The 23,263-nt window shown below is 36.0% G+C and overlaps 1 protein-coding gene across 2 annotated transcripts in view; it reads right to left on the reverse strand.

Moving 5' to 3' along the window:
* Nucleotides 1–23,263, reverse strand: part of diaph2 (diaphanous related formin 2) — a 760,530-nt gene that overhangs the window by 690,462 nt on the left and 46,805 nt on the right. For both annotated transcript variants that reach the window (XM_031890756.1, XM_031890755.1), the window contains exons 2-3: nucleotides 7,749–7,781; nucleotides 933–1,109 (exon numbers count right to left, since the gene is read on the reverse strand). In XM_031890756.1, coding sequence (XP_031746616.1) covers nucleotides 933–1,109; nucleotides 7,749–7,781 — 210 coding nt within the window. The remainder of the gene's footprint in view (nucleotides 1–932; nucleotides 1,110–7,748; nucleotides 7,782–23,263) is intronic.

The following is a 23,263-nucleotide window of genomic DNA, read 5'->3' on the forward strand; positions in this document are numbered from 1 at the left end:
TATTTTTCTTCATCTTTTTTCATGTTATATATGTTCTCATGATTATAAACAGTTTTGTATATTCTTTTATGGTTTTCAACCTAACTTACTATGTTACTATTTAGCTATAATATTTTACTTCTCTTTAGTGCTTACACTCTGCTGCTTGAGGGATAGATGATTGAAAGACTTCCCAATGCTACATGGAAAAATACAGTTTTCCACAAGAATCAGAACACAATTCTGCTTACTCAAAGCAATGTAACCCCTATGACAGTCCTTTTCCCTATGGATTACCTCAGAGAAGCTGTAGGTTAAGCAGAGTATGTGCTCACCTCTACACAATGCATAATTATTTTATCTGTTGGTATTCCTAATGTGGTTAACTTAAACCTTTCAGGGCCTCACACATTCACTGCTGAAAGCAAATTATTTGTATCCCCAAAGCGAGCTATATGAGGTTTTCCTAATTATCTCTGTATTGTTTTCCTTAATTCATTTTTACCACACCCTTGGTGTGTTTCTACAACACATGATGAGCTCTAGCTTGTTGAGTTTTCCCTAAAATCTCTAGAGAATCTTACTTCCAAGAGATACTGTAGCTTTGGTTACAGTTTTTGTTTTCCCTATGCTCAGCGTGAGCCTAATAAACAGGGCTATTATTCTAAATACGTCTTTTTTCCATTATAATGGTGCTTTCTGTTTTACTATTCCTTACTGTCTAGTGCAAGATATAATAAAAATTGTGCTTTAAATAAATATTTTAAAAGCAAAAGATTACATTTGTTCCCATTGCTTTGACTATTTTCTCATATTCTGTAAAGTGCTGCGTACATTGATTATAAATAATAATAATATTAATAAACATTGCAAATATTGCTGTATTTTGTGTTTGGCATAAGAATAACCCTATAGATCTTAGTCTCAGACATGCCACAAAGTGCCCCACTCACCATCATTTTCTCAAAGAGATCCATGATTTCTTTCTCTGACAAATTCAATGAGCGCTCATCAAAAAGTTGCTGTGGGGCAGGAAAATCAGTAACTACAGCCTGGGAATCAGTGGGATGCTGGATTAAAGGTTTCTCTTTTTTCACAGCAGATTTCCGAAAACTTGTCAGTCTGTCACGCTAAAAAATAAAAAAAAGTACATGAAAAAAGATCACTTGTGTGGAACATGAACACGGCTATATGTGGTTGCAACCTATTGTGATTCTACTGGTATATGGTACAACTGGGTTTCTAAATAGGGATTGCAAAGCATAGATGGGTGGGGGGCATAGCCTGTATGTACCAAACACTGTAGGTAACTATTATGTAGTGATGAACAAATCTGTCCCATGAAATAAAATGTCCAAGAAATCTAGCCTTGATATTTAACTCTATGGATCTGAAATATTTTTGTTTTAAATGTGACTCATTGAGATAAAATTTTGTTTTCTTACAATATAGTTTTTGTAAAGATCTCCTCAAGGGAAGTTTGAAACTAGAAATATGTTTTGCTGTTAATCAAAATCCAACAGATACCTTAATATAATTATTATTATTTCTATTGGTATTGAAAAAAATTAACAATGTGCACACGAATGTAGCCTTGTAGCTTTGTGTTGCCCACCAATGGCTGCATTAGAGATGAGAATTCTGAAGATGAGCTCTTGGCCAGTAGTTGCTAAGTTACCACTAAATTAAGGCATTCAAAATGTCTGCACTTGATTCTGTACAACTCCTTAAGTAATCAACATTTCTACATATAATCTAAAGATGTTTTTAGCTTCTCTTCCTGTCCTTTGTCACTGCTTTAATTGTTTACAAAATAATTATATCAATCCTAATCATGTTTTTTGAACAGTGCATAAACATACATATAAGTACATTATTTTTATGTGCAAGCATAGATAGATACTTTGATGAGAAATGACACATAGATGATAGATAGATAGATAGATAGATAGATAAATAGATAGAGTAGATAGATAGATAGATAGATAGATAGATAGATAGATAGATAGATAGATAGATAGATAGATATAGATAGATAGATAGATAGATAGATAGAGTAGATAGATAGATAGATAGATAGATAGATAGATAGATAGATAGATAGATAGATAGATAGAAAGATAGATGTTTCATTTCAGCTAGGATATTGCACACAAGACTACTTGGCTTTGCTAAGTTCTGTGCTTAGCATAAGACTAAAAATTCTGCTCAAAGTGCAGACTGATGAACTGAAAGGTGCAAGAAGGCCTGCTCTTAAATATATGCTGAATATTTACCTAATACACTAAAGAGCACATTTAAGGGGTGCTGTAGTATATCCAATTCCATTAGCAGTTACTAATTGCACTCTGTTTTTGCACTCCTGACTTTGTGTTGTTGTGCAAAGTAGGGGAGAGTCCATAACTACATGCTGCCCATGTGGCCATATCTTACTCAGCACATCAGATGCTACCTATGCTGTGTGCTTAATATCCAAAACTCAGTTTAGCTGCACCACGTGAAAAGACATGCAAAAACATGTTGCCATGGGTTTTTGGTGCTTTGCTTCTTTCCCCACAATAGTAAATCAGCCTCCTAGATATTACAAGATACTTTCAAGTGCACCAGATGCAGGTTTAGTGTTTTAGGCATCCAGGAGAGATAAGCAGAAGGAGATTTGGCAACAAGGGGGGTTAGCCCATTGGTTCAGGAGGTGACAGGAGTTACTAAGAAATACAGGAGGGACAGCTTGCACTTAAAGGATTGCCACCCTCCCTCAGAGAAGGGTTGCAACGGCTCATGAGAACAGTTGGCAATAATTAGGGAGGTTTTCCACAGTTTGGAAACTCCAATAGATATTGGTGCATGCCTCCCAGGTGGTGGCCTCGGGTGGAGCAGGAACGAGAAAGAGAGGTTGGTTGGGGCGATTGTAGAGTTGGTGTGGTGGTGGTGGCTGACAAGTTGCCTTTGGCTGGTGCTTTGGATGGGCCATCTACCAAAGGGGAAATAAGGAATTGTTGTTACTTATTAAGTTCTCTGTTAGTTAACAGAAGTTGTACCCGTTAATATATCAACACATAACTTAAAAAGACGCTGTTTCCTTTTCCAAGTCACACCTTGAGTCTTTTATTACATGATTGCGGTACAAAGGAAAGTATCAGTGTATGAGATAAGCTGCAGGGCAAGTATTGACTCTCTGTCAAGTCCATTCACCATATGCCCAGCTCAGAAAGTACAATTAATACTGTGCCTATATGTGCCTGCTTTTTTATCTTACACCCCGTCCTATATAGCATTCAATGCATAATGTGTACTGTATGATAGCAAGAAGAATAGGAGTGGATGTATATGCTCAGTGCCCTGAGTGCCTCCTCAGCAAGAATATTGTGTGAAAATGGTCAGCGCTACACCATCATCTATTTTTTTCCCATACAGAATATGGCCTGTTGGAACTAAGAGCTGGAAGTCAGCAACAGCTGGAGAGCCACAAGTTATCCATCACTGGCATAAAGAGATCTCTTTATTTATTTCAACATCTGCTTCATTTAGCAGTGATTACATTTTACTGTTTAATTGATTTTCGCAGATGTTAAATATTAATAAACAGGTAAATCCTGAATCCTGTCTGTAGCAAAATCTCCTTGGGGAAAATGCCTGGCATTGCATTATTGCATATCTTTTCAGAGAGCATGAAGCCTCTAAGTGCTCTGTGCCTATAAACTGGATTAAAACTCCAAGCATCCTTCTCTGGCTGTTATAACAAGTTATATGTAGAAATGCAGACATCATTAAGTTAAACCCCATTAAAGAGAATTTTGGCAGTTGTTGTTTGACTTTTGGTATTGGGGAAAATGTTCTTAGCACGTTCCTTCTACATATACATGAACCACTGATGTAATCTATTTATAAAAATTATTTCATTAGATTAAAGATTTGCTATTTTGTTCTGAAGTTTAATGTTACATTTTTTTTATCTTGTGAGCATTTCAATATGTATACTGTGTATACCCTGACTGTATGGCAATAGGTATATTTTACTTAATAACTATTAAATATGGCCACTGTTAACCGGATATGGCCCCCAGTACCAAAGGGCATGTTAAATAACTATAGAAAAAATATCCCGTAAGAAAACTAATAAATAAACAATACATTTATTCAAGTCTTCATCTTAAAAAGATCAATACACATACAAACCCCAAGGTGTATCTGCCTATCCCCCAAGGTGTAACCGCTGTTATTCTATAGTTATTAGGCTATTATTTTACTCCATCTCATACATGGATTAACTCTTTCATGCCTTTGTAACTCGTTTTGATGTGGAAGGATTTCTGCTTGAAAAGTTATTTTAATACAGTAGCTGTGTAAAAACTGATGTTGCTCAGTGCCACAACACCTTGCTACAAACACACAAAAGTTAATTACAGATTATAAGCATGCTTGAATGTATACTGTCTATCATTCATTTAGGTGTAATTAATTATAAAGCAGTATTTTTTTTTTGTAACTTAAATTTTTATTGAGATATTTACAGCAAGAAAAAGAAAAAGGTGTTACATTAAATGTGAAATGCAGCATCAGGTAGCATCAAAACTTATGACATGGTGGTGTTGCTTAGTTAATTTTAGACACAAAGTTTGCATTGACCATTGTCATTTAAATGTCATTTAATTTCTGGATAACGGGTTTCCGGATAAGGGATCCCATACCTGTATTTATTATTGCAATGGTCCCCTGTTTCTTTTATAAATTTAATGGTCTTCTGTACAGCACAGCATACTTAAGTAGCACTTACATACAAACACACCATAATAGTCATCCATCCACAAGAAAAGAAACACACCAAATAAAAAGATTGTTCTGTCTTCTGATAATTTTTAAGATAATACAATTGCATAACTGCAGTCTGGCAGTATGGTGGCTTTTACATAGCTAATGTGATCTAAGTGAGCAACAAACATTCTTTCATGAGAAACATTGCTACTTTCATCTATAAAGTAAATGAAGAAGAGGCAAGTGCAGAGCAAGTTACTTTAAAAGCTTTTATTCTATCTCTGGATACTGATGCAGGCTCTAAATATTGTGGACAAATAAGTAGTTTTCCTCTCTTGTTGGGGATATACACGATTGTGCATTCTCATTTTCATATGAAACTTGTGTGAGGGGTTGAAATAGGGATCTCCAAATCCATAGTTTTTGGTTTTAGCCACATACAAAATTATCCAAAAGATATTTTGCAGTATGCCAAGAAAATGCAGAAACCTACTTTGCATATTAAAATAAAAACAAAAAAGTTTTACATTTAGCTGTTACTTTAAAGTCAAATGGCTTTTAGTGGTGGATTTATTATTGGGACATGAGGCTTGGTGGATAGGAAGGAAATACATTTGTAGGGACTTTTTAACTTATTTTTTTCAGGTATCACGCCAATCAGTTTTTCATGAGTTTTTTTTAAAGAATGTGGGAAATTAATCTTATGAAAAACCTGAAAACCAAGTGCATTAAAAAAAATGTTGTATCCCCACAATGCAATGCCCAAGTAATAAATTTGCTGAACCAAATCCAAACTCTAAAGATTTGGATCAATCTGAAGACACCACAAAGGATTAGAATTCACTGCATCCCTAGGTTGATATTCAAAACCTTTGTCTAGATGAATACCAATTAAAATTAGATTTTAGTATGGAAGTAGTTTATTATGGTTACATTTTATGTTACTGAATAGTATTATAATGTTGTTCTTCATCTTCACACAGATCTGGACATTGGTCCTTGGGCAGAGTAAGCATTGCTTTTGCTGTCTTAGCCACAGAAGGCTCCATGGACTCAGCAGTGTATATAAGTTTGATAAATCTTTTCTTAGTTTGATGTATTAAATTATTGTTAACAACTCAAACTCTTATATTTATGCTCTGTAATTATTTTTTGAGCCTAAACTTTCAGTTTTCCTGCCTTGTTCCTGTATTCCTACTTGACCTGAACCTATCCTTCTATCCATCTACTTGAAAAACATTTGACCCTGTTTGATCCAAAAATTCTGCGCTGAGCTATTATTTCTGCCCTACCCTAAACTCTTACTAAATTGAACCTATCTGAGAATCTTCAGAGTTAACAAAAACTGTATTATCTTCTGCTGCTTTTAGCAGGCTAACCTTCTAAATGAAAGGGTAGTCTATGGTAGGAGAACAAGGAAGACCCTACTGCTGACAAGAAACATAAGAATTCCAAGAGTTGCATGATACTTTGGTAATCCTTTCAAAACTCCACAGCATTCACACCTCTGTGAGTTTCAGATGTCACCTTTCTGAAGAGTTACATAGTGCCATTGTGATTGGATTAGTGGAAGAGTATATATGCTAAGGACTTCCCATACCAGTCAGTTGAACTGAAGAAGCTGCTCGGATGAGTAGTAAAACGTCTTCAATGATTACTTAACAAGTCCAGTTGCTTTAGATTCATTTATACTAGATATACTAGATTAATTTGTTTTAGAATAATTTGTGTATTAAAAAAATGCAAATGTGACAATGTTTTTAGCCATAACCGTATACACATATATGCGTTACAAATTTTGTGTTAAAAGTCTGTATAATCTTCTCCAAATATTAAGGACAATGACATGTGTGGCGTTCTGTCTCCTGTGTTTTGCTGCAGTGACAATACACCAAAAATTACCATATTTGCCCAGACGTTTGTCAATGCCATGAAACTTTGTTTCCAGTTCTGGCCTTTTAGCAACACTCACACTATAAAACCTATCCACTGTAAAGGAACGTTAAACAACTTTACAATCACTTTATTTTAGGTAGATGTTAACTGATTGATTGTAAAGTTGTGATTTGTTGTCTATTTTACAATGATTTAATGATTGTGCCCTAAAACAAGTTATTTGGTGGTAAGAAAGGCCTCTCTGATTTCATTTATAATTTGACAACTGGAAACACTGTTGAATTCTTTAGAAATCTATGGATGACTTTACAGACTGGCTTTTATTTTAGTAAATAAAAAATACAAAGGTAAATACCATTTTTGAGTATTTATTAGAAAATACAAAAACAAAAAAACAATTTCAAACCCTGTGTTTAAAGATGATGTACTTTTCTCAAAAAGAAATAAAAATGATTTCAGAATGTGGATAAAATAATAAAAATGTATGTGAAGGGTTCCAATGTGCTTTTCTAATGAATTTCCAGCTGTGGTCTTTACAGAAGTTCTCACACACACATTGGGATTCTAATCTTTTAAAAGAAATTACAAATAGCTGAAAAAAACAGCATTTTTCTGAGTATCTGCACTTTAGTAATGTGAAACTTCAGCCACTGTGGGAGCATTTAATCTCCATGAAATGATTTGAAAGCAGTACAAAAAAAAAGTTCATATATCAAATGCAAAATCAATTCCAGCTGATGAAGCCGTATACACATTAATTGCAAATTATGGTAAAGCATTCAAGAAGAACATAAAGAACATTTAGAGAATAGTGGACAACAAGAAGTGGATTAGTATTTCAATTTTAGTAATGAAAGCAACAAAAAGCATTTAGAGGCAGTTATTTGTAATGACCAGACGCTAGATTTTCTGATAAACAAAATCACTATTAGAGAAGCAACCAAATGCATAAAGCAGTAAATGCACTTTTCTGATTGTTGGTATGAAACCCATGCATAATAATCATCTTCCAGCCTGCAGGCCATGCACATGCGTTAGATACATTGGTGAGATTGAATATGATCAATTAAATTAATATGGAACATGCATTGCAGGTCATAGTCTTGCTAAGACCATCTTACCACATCATCTGCCAGCGTTTTTATATGAATGTTCTATAAAAATCAAAAAAGGGAAATATATAAATTATACAAGCACATATCTGAAAGAAACAATATACTTTTTAAACTAGGCTGCCCAGTATCCTAAGTAAACAGTAAGGCAGAGAGGTGGTAAAAAGATAGATGGATAGATAGATGATAGATAAACAGATGATAGATAGATAGATAGATAGATGATGATAGATAGATAGATAGATAGATAGATAGATAGATAGATAGATGATAGATAGATATAGACAGATAGATTATTCATTCATATGTATGATCTTCAGAAGACAACTGATTATTTAATATATTTTGAACACATAGATAGATATAGACAGATAGATTATTCATTCATATGCATGATTTTCAGAAGACAACTGATTATTTATTCTATTTTTTTTTTTTAACATTTTCTAGTTTTGTAAAGTAATAGTAAAAGTAATACAATTCATGCATGGCCATTTCCGAGTTTACTAATTGCTGGTAAAGAACCCTGTTTACAAAGAGATATAAATGGCTGCTATCTTCATTTGCAGCTATTCCCTTAATTATTTATCTTATATTATTTTGTTGACGGTGTAAAGTAATTTCGTTTTCACAAAAAGTGATGACTATGAAAAGGTCCATGCATACCAGGAAACATGTAGGCAGAAACATTGCTCTAACTTTTCCAAAACTATTGTAAACCAATCATTCTAATACTATTTTTCTTTCACATTTTTAGGCAAGTTGTGTGTTGTTGTTACAATGGCTTCTCAATTTATGAAGTAAATAGAATAGATAAAACATAAGTTTATTATTGATACCAATGTACAAGTACTATTTTAGTCTTCACAACATGGTCTAATATAGTACTAAAGGAGTATTTTTTAGCAGTATTCACTCTAAAGTCTCAGTACAAAAGCAAATAAATTTTCCTCACAAAGGCAGATACCCATATTATCTCAAAGCCCCCGCCATTAGGCAAACTGTCAGTTAAAACCATAACAACTTTTGTTAGTTCACCTTAATCCATGTAAAATTTTCATGCTTATCAATATCTGCGTCATTTTTTAAACACAGTAAATTTTTCACACCACACTGCAGTCGTACAGTTTTCATTGTAAAATGGTACACATCAAGAAGAGGTATGTGCAATGTTTCATCGGGTGCACAAAATGTTAGCCAGTCTTATTTTATTGATGCTGGTTAATTTTAACCTACTGTCATGTCTCCAGCAAAATACATGTTTCGGAAGGGCTGCCAGGGTCAAAACCTCCTGCCTCATTTCCCAAATTAGGGAAACTGGGCAAGACTTAGTAGCACTGATGCGGCGATCAGCCAATCACCAATCGTTGTGTCATAGGTGGGGCCCTGTGATATCACAAGCCCATCTCCTCCCCACCCTGTGACATCACGGCCCCACATCCTCCCCCCCAATGTGACATCATCCCCGCTCCCTGTCCGGCTAAGAAAGCCACAAGAGATGCAACCCTATACATGACATACTCTTCATAATTAAATATCTTCAATAATAATATGTGGTGGGGTAAAGGCAGTACAAACTAATAAGGTAATACAGACAAAGCAGTGTTTTTTATATTTGTTCTTTGCTATCCTAAAGAAACTTGAGGGACCTTATACTATGTATGCCAGATATCACTAAGCATGTGTAGGCAGTACTAGAATCTATTGTATATACTCGAGTATAAGCCTAGTTTTTCAGCACCCAAAATGTGCTGAAAAAGTCACCCTCGGCTTATACTCGAGTCAGGTGCCATGGGTCCCTCCAGACTAGCACCTTCTGTCATTTGTGTACAAATTAGGCCAACCGCAACTAGACCCTCCAGTGCCCTGGCCCACTCCCAAATTCATCTACCATCCTCACCTGTCCCATTCTGCACCATACATTGCACTTTATAGTCTATATAAACCATAAACCATAGTTTTGAAGGATTTTAACTCTTTGTGTTTTAGCTTGGTTGCTGATTGAGCTAAGGGGGGTAGTACTCTTAAGGCATCATTGTTGATACCATATTGTTTTTGTTGACCTTCTTCTCCACTTACAAAGCTAGTTTACTGTTTTTCTTTGTAAAAAAATATTTAGAAACATATGCCCTACTGATGCTTCATTTAATGTAATTTCATTGGTATTTATTTTGATTAGTGAAATTTAGCAGTAGCTGCTGAATTTCCCACTCTAGGCTTATACTCGAGTTTTTCCAGTTTTCTTAGGTAAAATTAGGTACCTCGGATCGGCTTATACTTGAGTATATACGGTATTCAATGCACATGCAATGTTTTACCCAACTATAGGTGATTGATTAAAGACAAAATAACTAAGAAAATAAATTATTTAGAATTTCCACGTAGAAGGCCACATTAAAGGGGTGGTTTACCTTTATGTTAACTTTTAATGTGTTATAGTATTTCCTATTCCTAGCAACTTTGCAATTGGTTTTCATAATTTATTTGTTATAGTTTTTCAATTATTTGCCTTCTTTTTTAGGTCTTTCCAGCTTTCAAATGAGCGTCACTGACCACGGCAGCCAAAAACTATTACTCTTTGAGATTACAATTTTATTATTATTGTTACTTTTCCTACTGTTTGTTTCATATTTATATTCCAGTCTTGCATTCAAACCGCTGCTTGGCTACTACGGTAAACAAGACCCCAGCAACCAGATAACCCTGCATAAATTTCAGATGGGAGAGCTGCTGAACAAAAAGCTAAATAACTGAAAAACCACAAATAATAAAAAAAAAAATGAAAACCAATTGCAAATTGTAACAGAATATAATTGTCTACATCACATTAAAAGTTAAAGATGAACGACCCCTGTAAGTCTGTAACCCTAAACACAAAGAACTATTGAAAAAGTAAGCAGCCCTACCTCTTCCCTGCATCGATAGTCTTTTGAAAGTTCATCAAGTAATTTGGGTGCGAATACAGTATACCCTTCTGGAGTTCCATTCTATTGTAGAATTAGGGTATTATGTGTTACTTCTGCTATAAGAAGTTAGAAGTTGGAGGTATTTTTCAGTACTTGGAAAACACCACCATTTAACAGACTGTCTCCTCTTAATGTCATATCTCGAGTCTAAGACCAATAAAAAAAGTAATTGGAAAGTTAAAATAAAAAATTCAATTAAACAATATTTCAATTTGTTAAGAAGGACTGGGACTTAAATAACCTGCAGGTGTCATGTGCTTCTGAAACACAACTGGGAATCTGCTTAAAAGAAGTGATTGGATAATTTGATAATGCTCCCAGTTAATTTAAATTGGACTACAATAAATCATGATCAGATTGTTAAAAGAGTCATATTACTTAAAATATACAACTTAATTTGATAAGTGGAGAAAATGAACCATTCTGCATTTGGTGCTAATTGTCTTTTTTCTAATTATGTCGCCATAAATTAAATTTTGCAGTTTCACGGAACATTAATCTATATTTTAATAATATAGAACTCGATCAGACAAATAGTGTATTGACTAGTAAAAAGTAAGTTTAAGTTGCGTACACGATGCATATATAAATTGCATGATGTAAGATAACGCTGCTGGGTTCTGTTGTTCCTATATTATGTTTAGTGTAGTGCTTTAATGCAATGTCCCTAAACACACGTATATAGACACAGCATTCAATATTATTTTTCCAAAATAAAAGTGACTTAAATTAATACTCCTATATAAAATGTATTTTTAGTTGCAAAGGAAAATAAGACTCATGCAGGAAAGGAATGCCATGCCTTGACCATACTCTCTTTAAAATTTCCAGATGTGTGGGGAACCATATTTATTTGAATACTTTACTGGAGGAGGCTGTATTCTGTTATGGGAATAATTGGAAGAAAATGTTCAGGACAAATTCTGTCCTACTGAAAGTCAGAACATAAATCTTTTTCTTAATGTATTCATAAATGTTACAACATGCTTTCATGTACTGCTATGTGTACATACACAGTATTGTCCCTGTAATAATAAATTACTGTATGCCTCATAGTGTATGCAGAGACTCCCTCAGCACAAAAGATAAAATAACCAAATATAACAAGAAAAAGTCTCCAATTAATCTTTTTACTAGCAGAAATCTGTTTTGGTTTGAAATATTCAGAGAGCAAACAAAATGGCTCTTTGTCACCCGTACAGTATGAATTAGGTGCAGATTTGCATTACTTTGAATTGAAAATAGGTACCTCTGGTGTTAAAGGCCTGCCACAAGTACAAGTAAATCAATCAAAATGACTGTCACAGACTAATTCACTATGTTTTGCTGGCAAAATTCTCAAAAGTTGTTTGTCTGCAGCATTTTAAAGCATATGCTGCCTTAGAATAATCACTATTATAATATGAGCAAGATTTGAAAAAGAACTATACATACTGTGAATAAAACACAGCTAATTTATATTCTAATATATAAAATAATCAAACTGGCATTTACAGTACACATCCAAAAATATACATACTGTGAATAAAACACAGCTAATTTATATCTTAATATATAAAATAATCAAACTGCCATGTACACATATATTGCCCTTTTACATCTTTTATCTTAAATCTTTTGCCCTAAAACTCATTATGTAAATGTCCCCATACACGAGGCGATTTCACTCGTTGTGCGCGAACTATTATATCGTATGGCGATCGGGTTACCATACGATATGCCATCCACGGGCAACGATAATTTGCAAAAGATTTCATCGTATCATTATAGTAAAATACGTACGATCGTACATCTACGTACGATTCAATGTCGTGGCGGAAGCGGTATTTACAGGAAACAGGAAGTGATGTAACATGAAGTGATGTAACATTTTACAACATTCTTCTTCGCTGAGTATAAAAAAATGTTTTATTACAGATCCAAAAGTTTTCATATACAAGCCATTAAGTTCTGCAAAGAACGAACGTTTATGCACGTTCGTGTTGTTCCGTTTATGTTCGTTGACTTCCGCTGCTGGCAATCATGACATGCACAGAGAACAATCGTTCAAGGACAAATGTCTGACACTCACACCAACTGGCAGATTTTATTGTTAAACGACTAAAATTTTTAAACCTGGCGATTTTGGGGACGATAATGTCGGGTCGATTAGTGGCCCGACGATCGTTCGGACACCATCAACTATACGATAACTTAACGATAGTATTGGATCGTTCGGGAATCGGTCGTTTGACAGTAAAAAATAGGACCGTGTATGGGGGCCTTAAGTGTCACTCACTGATCACCTGACAGGAAGACATTACTGTGGTTATGTAATAAAAGGCCCTGACCCGATACAGTCTGCCATAGCAAACAATCAGCAGGTAGCATTTACTGGTCACCTGTTTAAAAGCAAACATTTCATTGGTTGCTATGGGTTACTGCTCCTGGCCAAATTTAGTGGCTTTTTATTTTATTTGGGGGTAAGATTATTCTAAAAGGGATAAGTCTTTTGGTCTATCCAGTCATTGCAGTCATCTAACCTAGCATATATTCAGGGCCACTTTAAGGTACTAGCAGGCCCTGGGCAAAATTTCATTGGTGGGCCCCACTGCCCCAACAAATGTGTGATAGAATAACCCTCAAGCATGTGAAGTTCAAAACAGTAAGGCAGTGAAGAAATCTACGCTTACTGCAGTAGATCCCCTGTTGAGTCACCCTGGACCAACAGCTCTGGGGGCAGAAATATAAAATCTTGATGCCACAAGAAGAAAATCAAAGTAATTCAAATATCCATACTAATCTTCCCTATAAAGCTGATTACAATTCTACATCTCTGTAGAATGCTTCTGACAAAAGTTATCCCAGATAAAAGGTGTGCTAGTTTGCCCCTTATCCTGGTGGGCCCTGGGCAAATGCCTCATTTGGCCATTTATTAAAATAGCCCTGCATGTACTGTATGTTACCCTTGGTTTGTTTGCCAGCATAGTGCCTCAAACAACAAGGTAAAAGAAGCAGCTATGTCTGTTCATTGGCTGATGTAACCTAGCATGTCTGTGCTCCTTTGGTCTGTATGTGAGCACAGTGCCTTGTATAAGCCAGATGGTTATATTAAGTATTGTAAATGGCTTAGTATGGGATATTGCAGTAGCATATATGATTATAAATGTTGTTCATAAAAAAAAATTTAATTCTAGAAAATACTGATTTGACTGTGTTGTTTCATGCGGTAGGCTTTTTATAGAGATGTGCTATGGGGTATAGTTTCTCTTTAAGTTATTTTTATTGTCTAGGTTTACAAGCATTTTGTAGCCTTTTTTAAGTTCAAATTGAGCTGACTTTGCACTTAAGAAGTAGGTTGTAATATTTTTTTTTTACTGTATAGACTAGGGATCCCCTTTTTACTTGTGAGTCACGCCTCCCTCACTCAGATGTACAAAGTGTTGGTGAGCTACACAAGCATGAAAAATATTCTTCGGGGATGCCAAATAAGGGCTGTAATTGGCTATTTGGAGCCCCATGTGGACTGCTGGCCTGCAGCAGGTTCTGCTTGGAGAAAAACTGTGTTTTTGTGCTTCCAAAACTTGCCTACAAGCCAGAAGTTTAAATATGGGCACCTACTTTAAGGCCACTGGGAGAAATATCAAAGGGGGTGGTGAGCAACATGTTGTTCATGAGCTACTGGTTGGAGATCACTGATATAGACAATGGTAATACATGACCGAGTCAAAATTTCGGTCTCCCCTTCCAAGTGTAATCCACCCACCAAGTAATGCAAGAACCTAGATGGGCACCTTAAAGAAGGGAGGGTGGTACGCTGACAGGGATGCCCAAAATGCTGACCTGAGCCCCCTGACGTTTCTCTATGAACTCCACAATTCAGCCAAACCCTGCCAAGCCCTAAACCCATCAATCACATTTAGGAAAAAGGATGCAAGAGGTGAAGGGTGTCTGCTTCCTAACCACATTATTCCCTGCATTCTTATTCAGGCTATGCATCATTAGATTACAAAACACGTTTATGTTTGTATTTTTAGCCAGGGGGAGAGGAGTGGTTGCAAGGTATGCTGTATGGCTCCTGTCCTGCTGGCTGCAGCCACTTACTCATTCCTTCAACATCAGCCACTTTCTCCCTTCCATCTAGTACAGGGCTTAGGGGGGAGGTCTGGCTGAGTTGCACAAGTTGCTGCTCTTGTTAATCCTGCATATATAGCTACTACAGCAATCCCCCCTCCAACAAATACATTGTGGTCTTTTTGCCAGATTGGCCTGAAGTGTTTACATTTATGAAATGAATTGTCCATTTTAGATAACCAACTTGACTAGTGATGGTTAGCATTCCTTGTCAATGTCCAAGCTCCTCACACAGATCTTCAGTAACTGAATGGTCTGCAGACCCACACTGAAGGAACAGTGCTAAGTACAGAGGTACATTATCTGAAACAGAAAGAATTTGATTCATTTGCAAAATCAGCTCATGCCTATAAAGACCAGAGAGCTGCAGATCCTTAATCAGTTTTTAATTTGTGGCAGAGAGACTGATTTGCTGCAAAACAAATTATGAATCTATTAGTTGGCTGAAGTGGCAGAATCAGTGTTGAGTTTTGTGTTACGACAAAAAAAAATCACACATGGAAATGAAGACCAAAATAGAGGGAAAACATTTTCAGTCCGTTTTACTGGTAATAGTTTATGTAAACCCCCCCCCAGTTGTAATTTACATGTAATTTATGCAAATTTTCAATTAAGCAAACAAATTGTGAATTGATTTCCTCATCTCAAAGTGCTATATAACTAAGCAAGGCTTTTTAAGGGACTTGTACATATCATAGTGTGGAAAAATGCCCTTTTTTACTTTTTTATATTGCAGTGGTTTACCTCACTGTTGTATCTATGGATCTTTAGATACTGATTAATGCTAAATTGTATAGTGGTGCAGTAACCACAAATTTCTCTGGGTGGCAGCAGAGAGAAAAACTGCTAGTAAAATCTGCTAAATCAGTGTCATGAATGGTCCTATGCACATGCACCCATGCAATAGAACAAATTATCCCAGTAAAAAGCAGTATGTATTTCAAAGGTTATAAACATATTCTTCCTTATACTGTTTTTGTCTTCAGATGAAGTTACCATTTATCTTGGCTCAGCAACATTATATTACAGTTTACTTTAAAGAAATATTAGAAGCAGAAATAAAAATGACTACAGATGCCAGGGCTGGAACTAGGGGCAGGCAGAAGAGGCACCTGCCTGTGGCACAACAATGAGGGGATGTCATGCAGGTACCTCCCCTTCCTACTCCTAGTCTGCATTTCCTTATATATTTATACTCAGGATCAATCCATTCAGCTTTCAATTAAAAGCTTATTTATGTTGAAATGGCTGTTGTTTGGGAAAGCGGTGTACAATTGCTTAACACATTGCAGCTTTTTTAGAGTAACAAATCAATATCTCTTAATAAATCTATGTAGCACTCTTCATAATTCCTCAAACTATCTTCCCCTTGCAGCCTCAGATACAAGTGTTGACTCTGCCATCCTTTTCGCCATTGCTGTCATGAGACACAAGAGTTAATTTACCTGGTGCAAATTGAAAAAAAACTGGTGCAAACAGACAGAATTTTTTGCACACTTGTGCCCTGCATTTTTCTTAATTGCTGCAGTTCCAAAATGGAGTGCAGAAACCTGCATGTGCCCCATAAATGCAGCACTGCATGTGTTCAACAGTATGAGGGGTAGGGGAAGGCACATAGACTTCCCCCTTCTGTTCCCTACCCATCCTATACACCACACAGTGCAACACCAATAAGGTGCTTGGTGCAGAGCACAGCCATACCCCACACACAAACACTTTTTGAATGAGCCCTTAAACTCACATCAGGGTTTGGAGTAATCACCCATAGTCTTTGAGTACTCCAGCCTATCAGGTCTTTGCTCTACTCCCTAAACCTGATGTCAACCTGATCTTTAGCAACCACAGAAGGGGGTTTGTCGGTGCCAAGTCACAGGGGTAGCTAAGGGATACAAGTTTCTTCCCTCACTCAAAAAACAGACAGGTTAAATGACCATATAGTGTGTGTATGAATGCAATAGGGACTTAGATTGTAAGCTTCACTGGTGGATGGATTGATGTATAACATGAATAATTTCTCTAAAGTGCTGCATAAATGTCTCAGTGCTATACACTGTAAATAATAGATGATGATAATAATAATAATTTACATTAGGCTAGTCATGCATCACAAAGGCCTAAAGCCAAAGTAATCTTATACTATGCTAGTTCCCAAGGAAGCATCAATATTTGTATTGCTCATACACTGTATCATCCAATATGATTCCAGCGGTATTCAAACTGGATTTTCTAAAGAAAGAAAGAACTAGAATTACATATTGTATTCTCAGCCATTTTTGAATGCATGTTATACAGCAACATGGACCAAACTTTGACTGTGATTCACCTAAATAACACCATCATCTCAAGCAACATTCCCACTGAATTTGTAACGTCCTTTCGAATAATGATTGGGTTATTCCCATATATACAGACTTCAGAAAAGAGAAGAAGGTACAATAATTATATTTTCCCTATAACATTTTGAATTGCCAGAGAGTAGTTCATATATTCGAAATACTATATTTTTACTTATACCCAGTGATAAACTTTTTTCTATAAAAATAATATTGGGTGTGCCTGGCTACCCTGTGAACACATGGGTAGCATGCTGGTGCTGGACTACAGCTCCCAGCATGCATTAAACCTTGATAATGTTAAAATGTTTTAAAATATGTTTGTATTTGTAGTCCAGCAAGAAATGAAGCAAATCCTCCAAGCAGTCTTGTTCCACAAACAATTCCTATTATTTTTCAGCATAACAAGAGTTACTAATAATTGGAGCTGTAGTTCAGCACCCACAACAATGGATTCTCAAAGCAATACTGCACATGCAGGAGGATATGCTAGTGAGGGCACTCAACTCAGCCCTTCTGATCTTTGATTATAGAATCAATATTGGCAGCATAGGGTAATCTCAATATGTTGGATAAGACAAGATGAAGGATGTCATTTATAAAGAAGTACAGCAACAAGGAGTGAACCTAGCCTCATTTGGGCTAAGCATGTAAGCAGGATCCAAAACCAAATTTTAATCCATGCCGACTTTTTTGTTCATATCTCTAAATACCACTCAAAGCATGTAGGTGGTGGTGGGGAGCAATAGAGAGGGTCGGGGAGGCAATTGAGACCACGGAGAGGGGCAGGGACTGGCAGAGAGGGGTGGAACAAATTGCAATCAAATTTAAAGAAAGAGTGGCACAGTGCCCCCCCCCCAAATTAGTGGCCTGAGGCAGATGCCCCTACCTATTTAGTAAAGCGACCCTGCATGTAAGCACCAAAAGTAAGTCTTGCCTCAAAGTTTGACAAATGCGGTCCTATAGTACATTAGGAAATGACAACATTTTAGAAGTAACAAAATAAGTGCTAATAATCTTGTATTCTCTTTCATTATGAGCTCCAGTGTATGTAACTCAAATTTTTCATAACTAAAAAGAGATATAAAGTTGCTTAGTATTTTGAGTGCCGTAAGCTTTCTCTCATCATTCCTAAGAGAGATGGAAAGATTTCTAGGCATCATGTTCTATTCAGTTGACATGGCAGTTGAGAAAGCAGTAAGTGTAAATGTACGGTAAATGTAAAATGATTTTCTGAACATAATACCAGTTAAACTAGAGCTGGAAATATGAAATTTATAGGGAACAGTCAAAAGAGAGGTCACTTATTGCAAATAAATTTAGTATACAAAGCGACACTTGAAGCCAAAATATGATATCAGATAATGCTTTTTATGACAGGTCATTCTCCTCTCATTGTTTTAATGACAGTGTGAATTCAGATTTGTACAAAATACCAGCAGTTTAGGTGTTATCAAAGCCTGAAGATGTTCTGCCAATTATCCAAAGTGCCTCATTTGAAAGTCAAATATCAGACATGACTTTAAGATGACCTTAACAGAGACCAAGCCACTGCAGACACATTGTGATATAAAAATAAGAAGCTAGTCCATAGCAAACGCAAGCCTATAAATACTTGGCAAACACTAAGCAAAAGCAATCCCTTTACTAGTCATACTAAAAAACACTTGAATGTCTGAATGTCCTCTGCACATAGTGTTGGGTTTTTAGGCCAGAAGTCTAGAGTCAACAGGTGCAAGGCATTCCTGTCCTTACATCTGCAATTGGCAGGCAGTAGGGTTCGCTTGTAGCCTGTGCCCACCAGTGCACCCTAACCTATGTGAATAGCACACAAGTTAAGGGATAGGTATAGTGCAGAGAGGCCAACATGCCTCCCCACAACTGTCCCTCATGCACTCTGCACCTAGTGCTAGATTTCCAATTGAGTAGGCAGGCACAAGTTAGCTCTATCCATACCATAAGAACAGGCGTCTGTTGTAGCCTGTGCCCAATTGAAAAATATATATAGGGGGGAGCATGAGACAAAATGCTAAATTTCTGCAAAAAAGGTGCTTTTTTATGCCATACAAAAATAAAAGAAAAATTATAAAATAACAATAAAAGCACCTTTTTTTGCAGCAATTTAGCATTTTGTCTCGTGCTCCCCCCTATATATATTTTTCGATTGGACATTGGCTGAGAGTGCGGCTCTACTGCGGGGGGTTTGATGCATGAGGTCTGGAAGGCTGGGTGCAGAGGACCTATCTAGTCGAGTATTGTAGCCTGTGCCCACCTTATTGCATTTTCAATGATGCCCAAGATAGGAGACAGAAGTGGAGACACCCTTCCTGAAGAAAGGATTGTTCAACATAAATATTCCTTGAAACTATAGAATGGAGGTATTTTCCCTAAATATTATTACCACATCCATTGGAGGAAGAGAAACAAAAGTAACCACAAAGCTGGTACAAAAAGAGGAACATCTTGATTTGTGTAATTTAGCTACCATGCTACAGCCGCAGGGTCAGTTCACTGACAAACAGCTGCTACACATCATTTTCATTATCCGCTGTCTTTGTATTTTCCCATAGTGATATCCTGTGTATAAAAATATAAACAGCAACTGCTTGTTTATCACAGCTGACAAAACAAGAACAGCCTATGTAGGCTTAAAGGAGACATATATTTAACCATGTTACATTCAACTATCAGTACATATAGTGAGTTATATGGAAAAGTGAACAATGTTTGTTACTCAGCTGTGATTAATTCAATGGTGCCATCAGTGTTCCCTACTTGTGCCTTTAATTAGCAAAGATTATGAAACATATGCAGGCCTATATGGTTTTTAAAGAACCAGTCACATTTTTCTATGAATATTGCTAATGAAAAAGAGAGAAAGGTACGAAGGGAAGCCCTAAATATTGCCCCAAATATACCTTTAGACTTTATTGGTATACTGCACAAAAAAATAATATAACAAATAGTCAAATGAAATGGAGGTTTTTTTTGTAAATTGCTCTTGTGGTAACTGAATTTGGATAAGCAGAGTAGAATAAAAACACTGTGACCAGTGGTGCTGCCCATTGCACAAATATAATGACAGTCAAATATCTGCTAAAAAAGACAAATACATACCGAATAAATAAAAAGAAGCACTGATAGGTATGTAAACATCTCATTCAAGGTTTACCAATCCAGAGCTAAAAGGCACAACACAGAAGATACAAGAAACACAGGCACTACATCAAAAGATACAAATTAGCCCTTCTTTATTATTATAACCCAGTCTGTCCCCAGAACATATGCAAAAGTGTATAAATAGCAGAATGGGTAATTTAGTCAACATTACCCTCATTTGCTGTATATAAATGAATTTCATGTTTACAGAGGGAGAGCAATAGCTCAATGTTTGTTTCACTGGATTCTGTCAAACCTGTGCTTGATTACTGTGTTTCCTTCCAACATCCATGGGCAAACTTTTTTTTGTGCTTTAGACTCTTTTGTATGAATAATCATTGACTTGTTGTTACATATACTGTAGATTCCAAGCCATAATCCAGGCCAAAATGCTTGTTTGACTTTTTTATTTTTTTGTATGAAAGAAAATCATTTGAAGACCATCACAAAAATTCAAATAAACGCACAAAACATTACCATACTTTATTAATATAATACCATTTGCACTGGGTTTTTCAGAGAATGTTCATCATTCTCAGCCCCCAGCAGGGTTGATCCAAGTCTCTTGTGCCATTCACAGAACCACACACAACCCGCTCAGTTTATATGTTTTTGCAATGTGAAGGGACCCACACAAGAACAAACTCCCTTTACATAGTGCTATGGTTAGAATCAAACTCAGGAGCAATATACTACCACTGGCTTTCTATTTGTACTGGGGACCATTAATGCATTAAAGTGAAATAATGCTTAACTAAAGAAGTACTGCAGAAATGTTGCACATTATGTTTTGGGCTTGTATATATTACAGACCAACCTCACTTTCTGTTGAAATTTGCAACAACCCCTTAATCTCAACAGCTGCCCAACACTGAGCATGTGCAGTACATGTATGGGACCCGTTATCCAGAATGCTTGGGACCTGGGGTTTTCTGGATCAGTAATTTGGATCTCCTACCTCCAATACCTTAGTTTGGATCAAGTACAAAGTACTGTTTTATTATTACAGAGAAAAAGGAAACCATTTTTAAAACTGTGAATTATTTGATTACAATGGAGTATATAGGAGATGGCCTTTCCATAATTCGTAAACTTTCTGGATAATGGGTTTCCGGATAAGGGATCTGATACCTGTACTTTAAACAGAATCCAAGATGGGGAGCTCCTGTAACAAGTTTGAAGGGTTGGGTCATTGTTGCTATAGAGATGCTAAACATTTAGGCTGGTGCAGTAAGTTCAGTAGATAAAATATGACATTTCTAGCCATATTCATTTTTAGTCTTTAGTTCTTTAAGCTGATAAGATTTTGCTGATCATCAGGTAAACCCCTGCCATCCATATGTTGCTGAACCAAAATTCAACTCATTCTTCTAGTAACAGAACTTAAACAAGGATTGTCTTTGCTTGTGCCATTGCTGTGCATTTTTCTATAAATCAGGTGGAATAAAAAAATAACTCCAATAAAAATGACTGTAAAAGCAACAGGCGGAAACACGAAGTAAGTCAGAGCTTGCAGATTCTCTTTAGGAGAATGTAATGCAACATTATTATGTTCCCTGCTATAGTAAGCATAGTCTAAAACAGAAAGTTAGCCGGGCAGATTCTTATCACACAAAAGAATATATTAATTTAAACTTTTGAAATTCAATGCAGTTTCAATTGCCTTAAGTATCATTTCACTTTGATGTACACACTCTACCCTTGGTCCCATAGAAGAAGGATAATTTAGTTCTAACCTCAATAACACTGAAGCTAATTGCAATGCAAATATCATTAGTACAAGAAAATTAAGGTTTAATTTTCTCAATCAACTAAAAATTAACAAAAACAGCGAGATAACGGCAAATCTCTAAAGGCAATAGCTCTGGTATAACCTCTCAGAAATATTGTTTCAATTACAGCAGAATAATTCATCTCTATGTCCGGAATAGAAAAAAAATAATTTTGAGACACAGTTAAAACAATTTGGAAATGGTAATTTACAATTAATGTTAATATTCTGTCTGGATGAAAGTGTAAGTAAAGCATTAAGGGTTTGCTTTTAGGGAATATTTATCTGGGGCACAGGGTCGGTTCACTGTTAAAATGAACGCTGATCTGTTGTATACAGTGTTTTTTTGAGACTGTTTGGTCCGTCATTTATTCATTTATTTATTTTGTGTGCATGTTTTATTGGTATAAATTTGCCATTCTCCTTTTTCAGCATAAAATACTGTATAAATATAGTAGCTGAGGTCACTGGCATGAATCCTGAGGCCAGAATTTACACTTTTTCTTTAGACCCACTCCTTATTTACTTCTAGTCACTATTCAAACCCCCTGGGCCTGGTTGCTAAGGTCCCAATGACAAACATTAGTGGAAATTCCAGACTGGGAATCTGTGAAACAAAAAATGAAATTCCTTAAAAATGGCAAAGAATAAACAAAAAGGACAACTGCAAGTTGTCTAAAAGTGCTACTGTCTACTACATCCTGAATAATAAAAAGCATCATCTGAATATTAAAAAACGGGACAGTTAAGGCCACAGCCTTGGTCCACTGTGCGTTTTTGTTCTAATATACAGCAATGGCATAATTTTGTCAAACAATTAAATTATGATTCCTCACTCATCAGATCACAACAGCAATAAATATATGTTCAAATATATATTTCCACATATTATTACAAGGGGATATTATTATTTCTCATTTAAACTTGGCTATGAAGTGTAGTTGAGATGTACTCCTTTAAAGTTGGTCTAAACCCCAACATGAAAAAGTATTTAAAAATAGTCATGGTGTTCCTCTTAACAATTTTACAGTTCATATTGTTTTTCTAATCTAAGTGGTTTCTATAATATCAGCAGTTTTAGACTGCTAATACCAGGCTTTTAGCTCAGCAGTTCTCTTTCAGAGTTACTGTGTCAGCTAACGGACTATGCAGACAGCACAGATCTTTTCTATAGAAGAGATC

This window comes from Xenopus tropicalis, chromosome 8, assembly GCF_000004195.4.
Source record: "Xenopus tropicalis strain Nigerian chromosome 8, UCB_Xtro_10.0, whole genome shotgun sequence".
NCBI lineage: Eukaryota > Metazoa > Chordata > Amphibia > Anura > Pipidae > Xenopus > Xenopus tropicalis.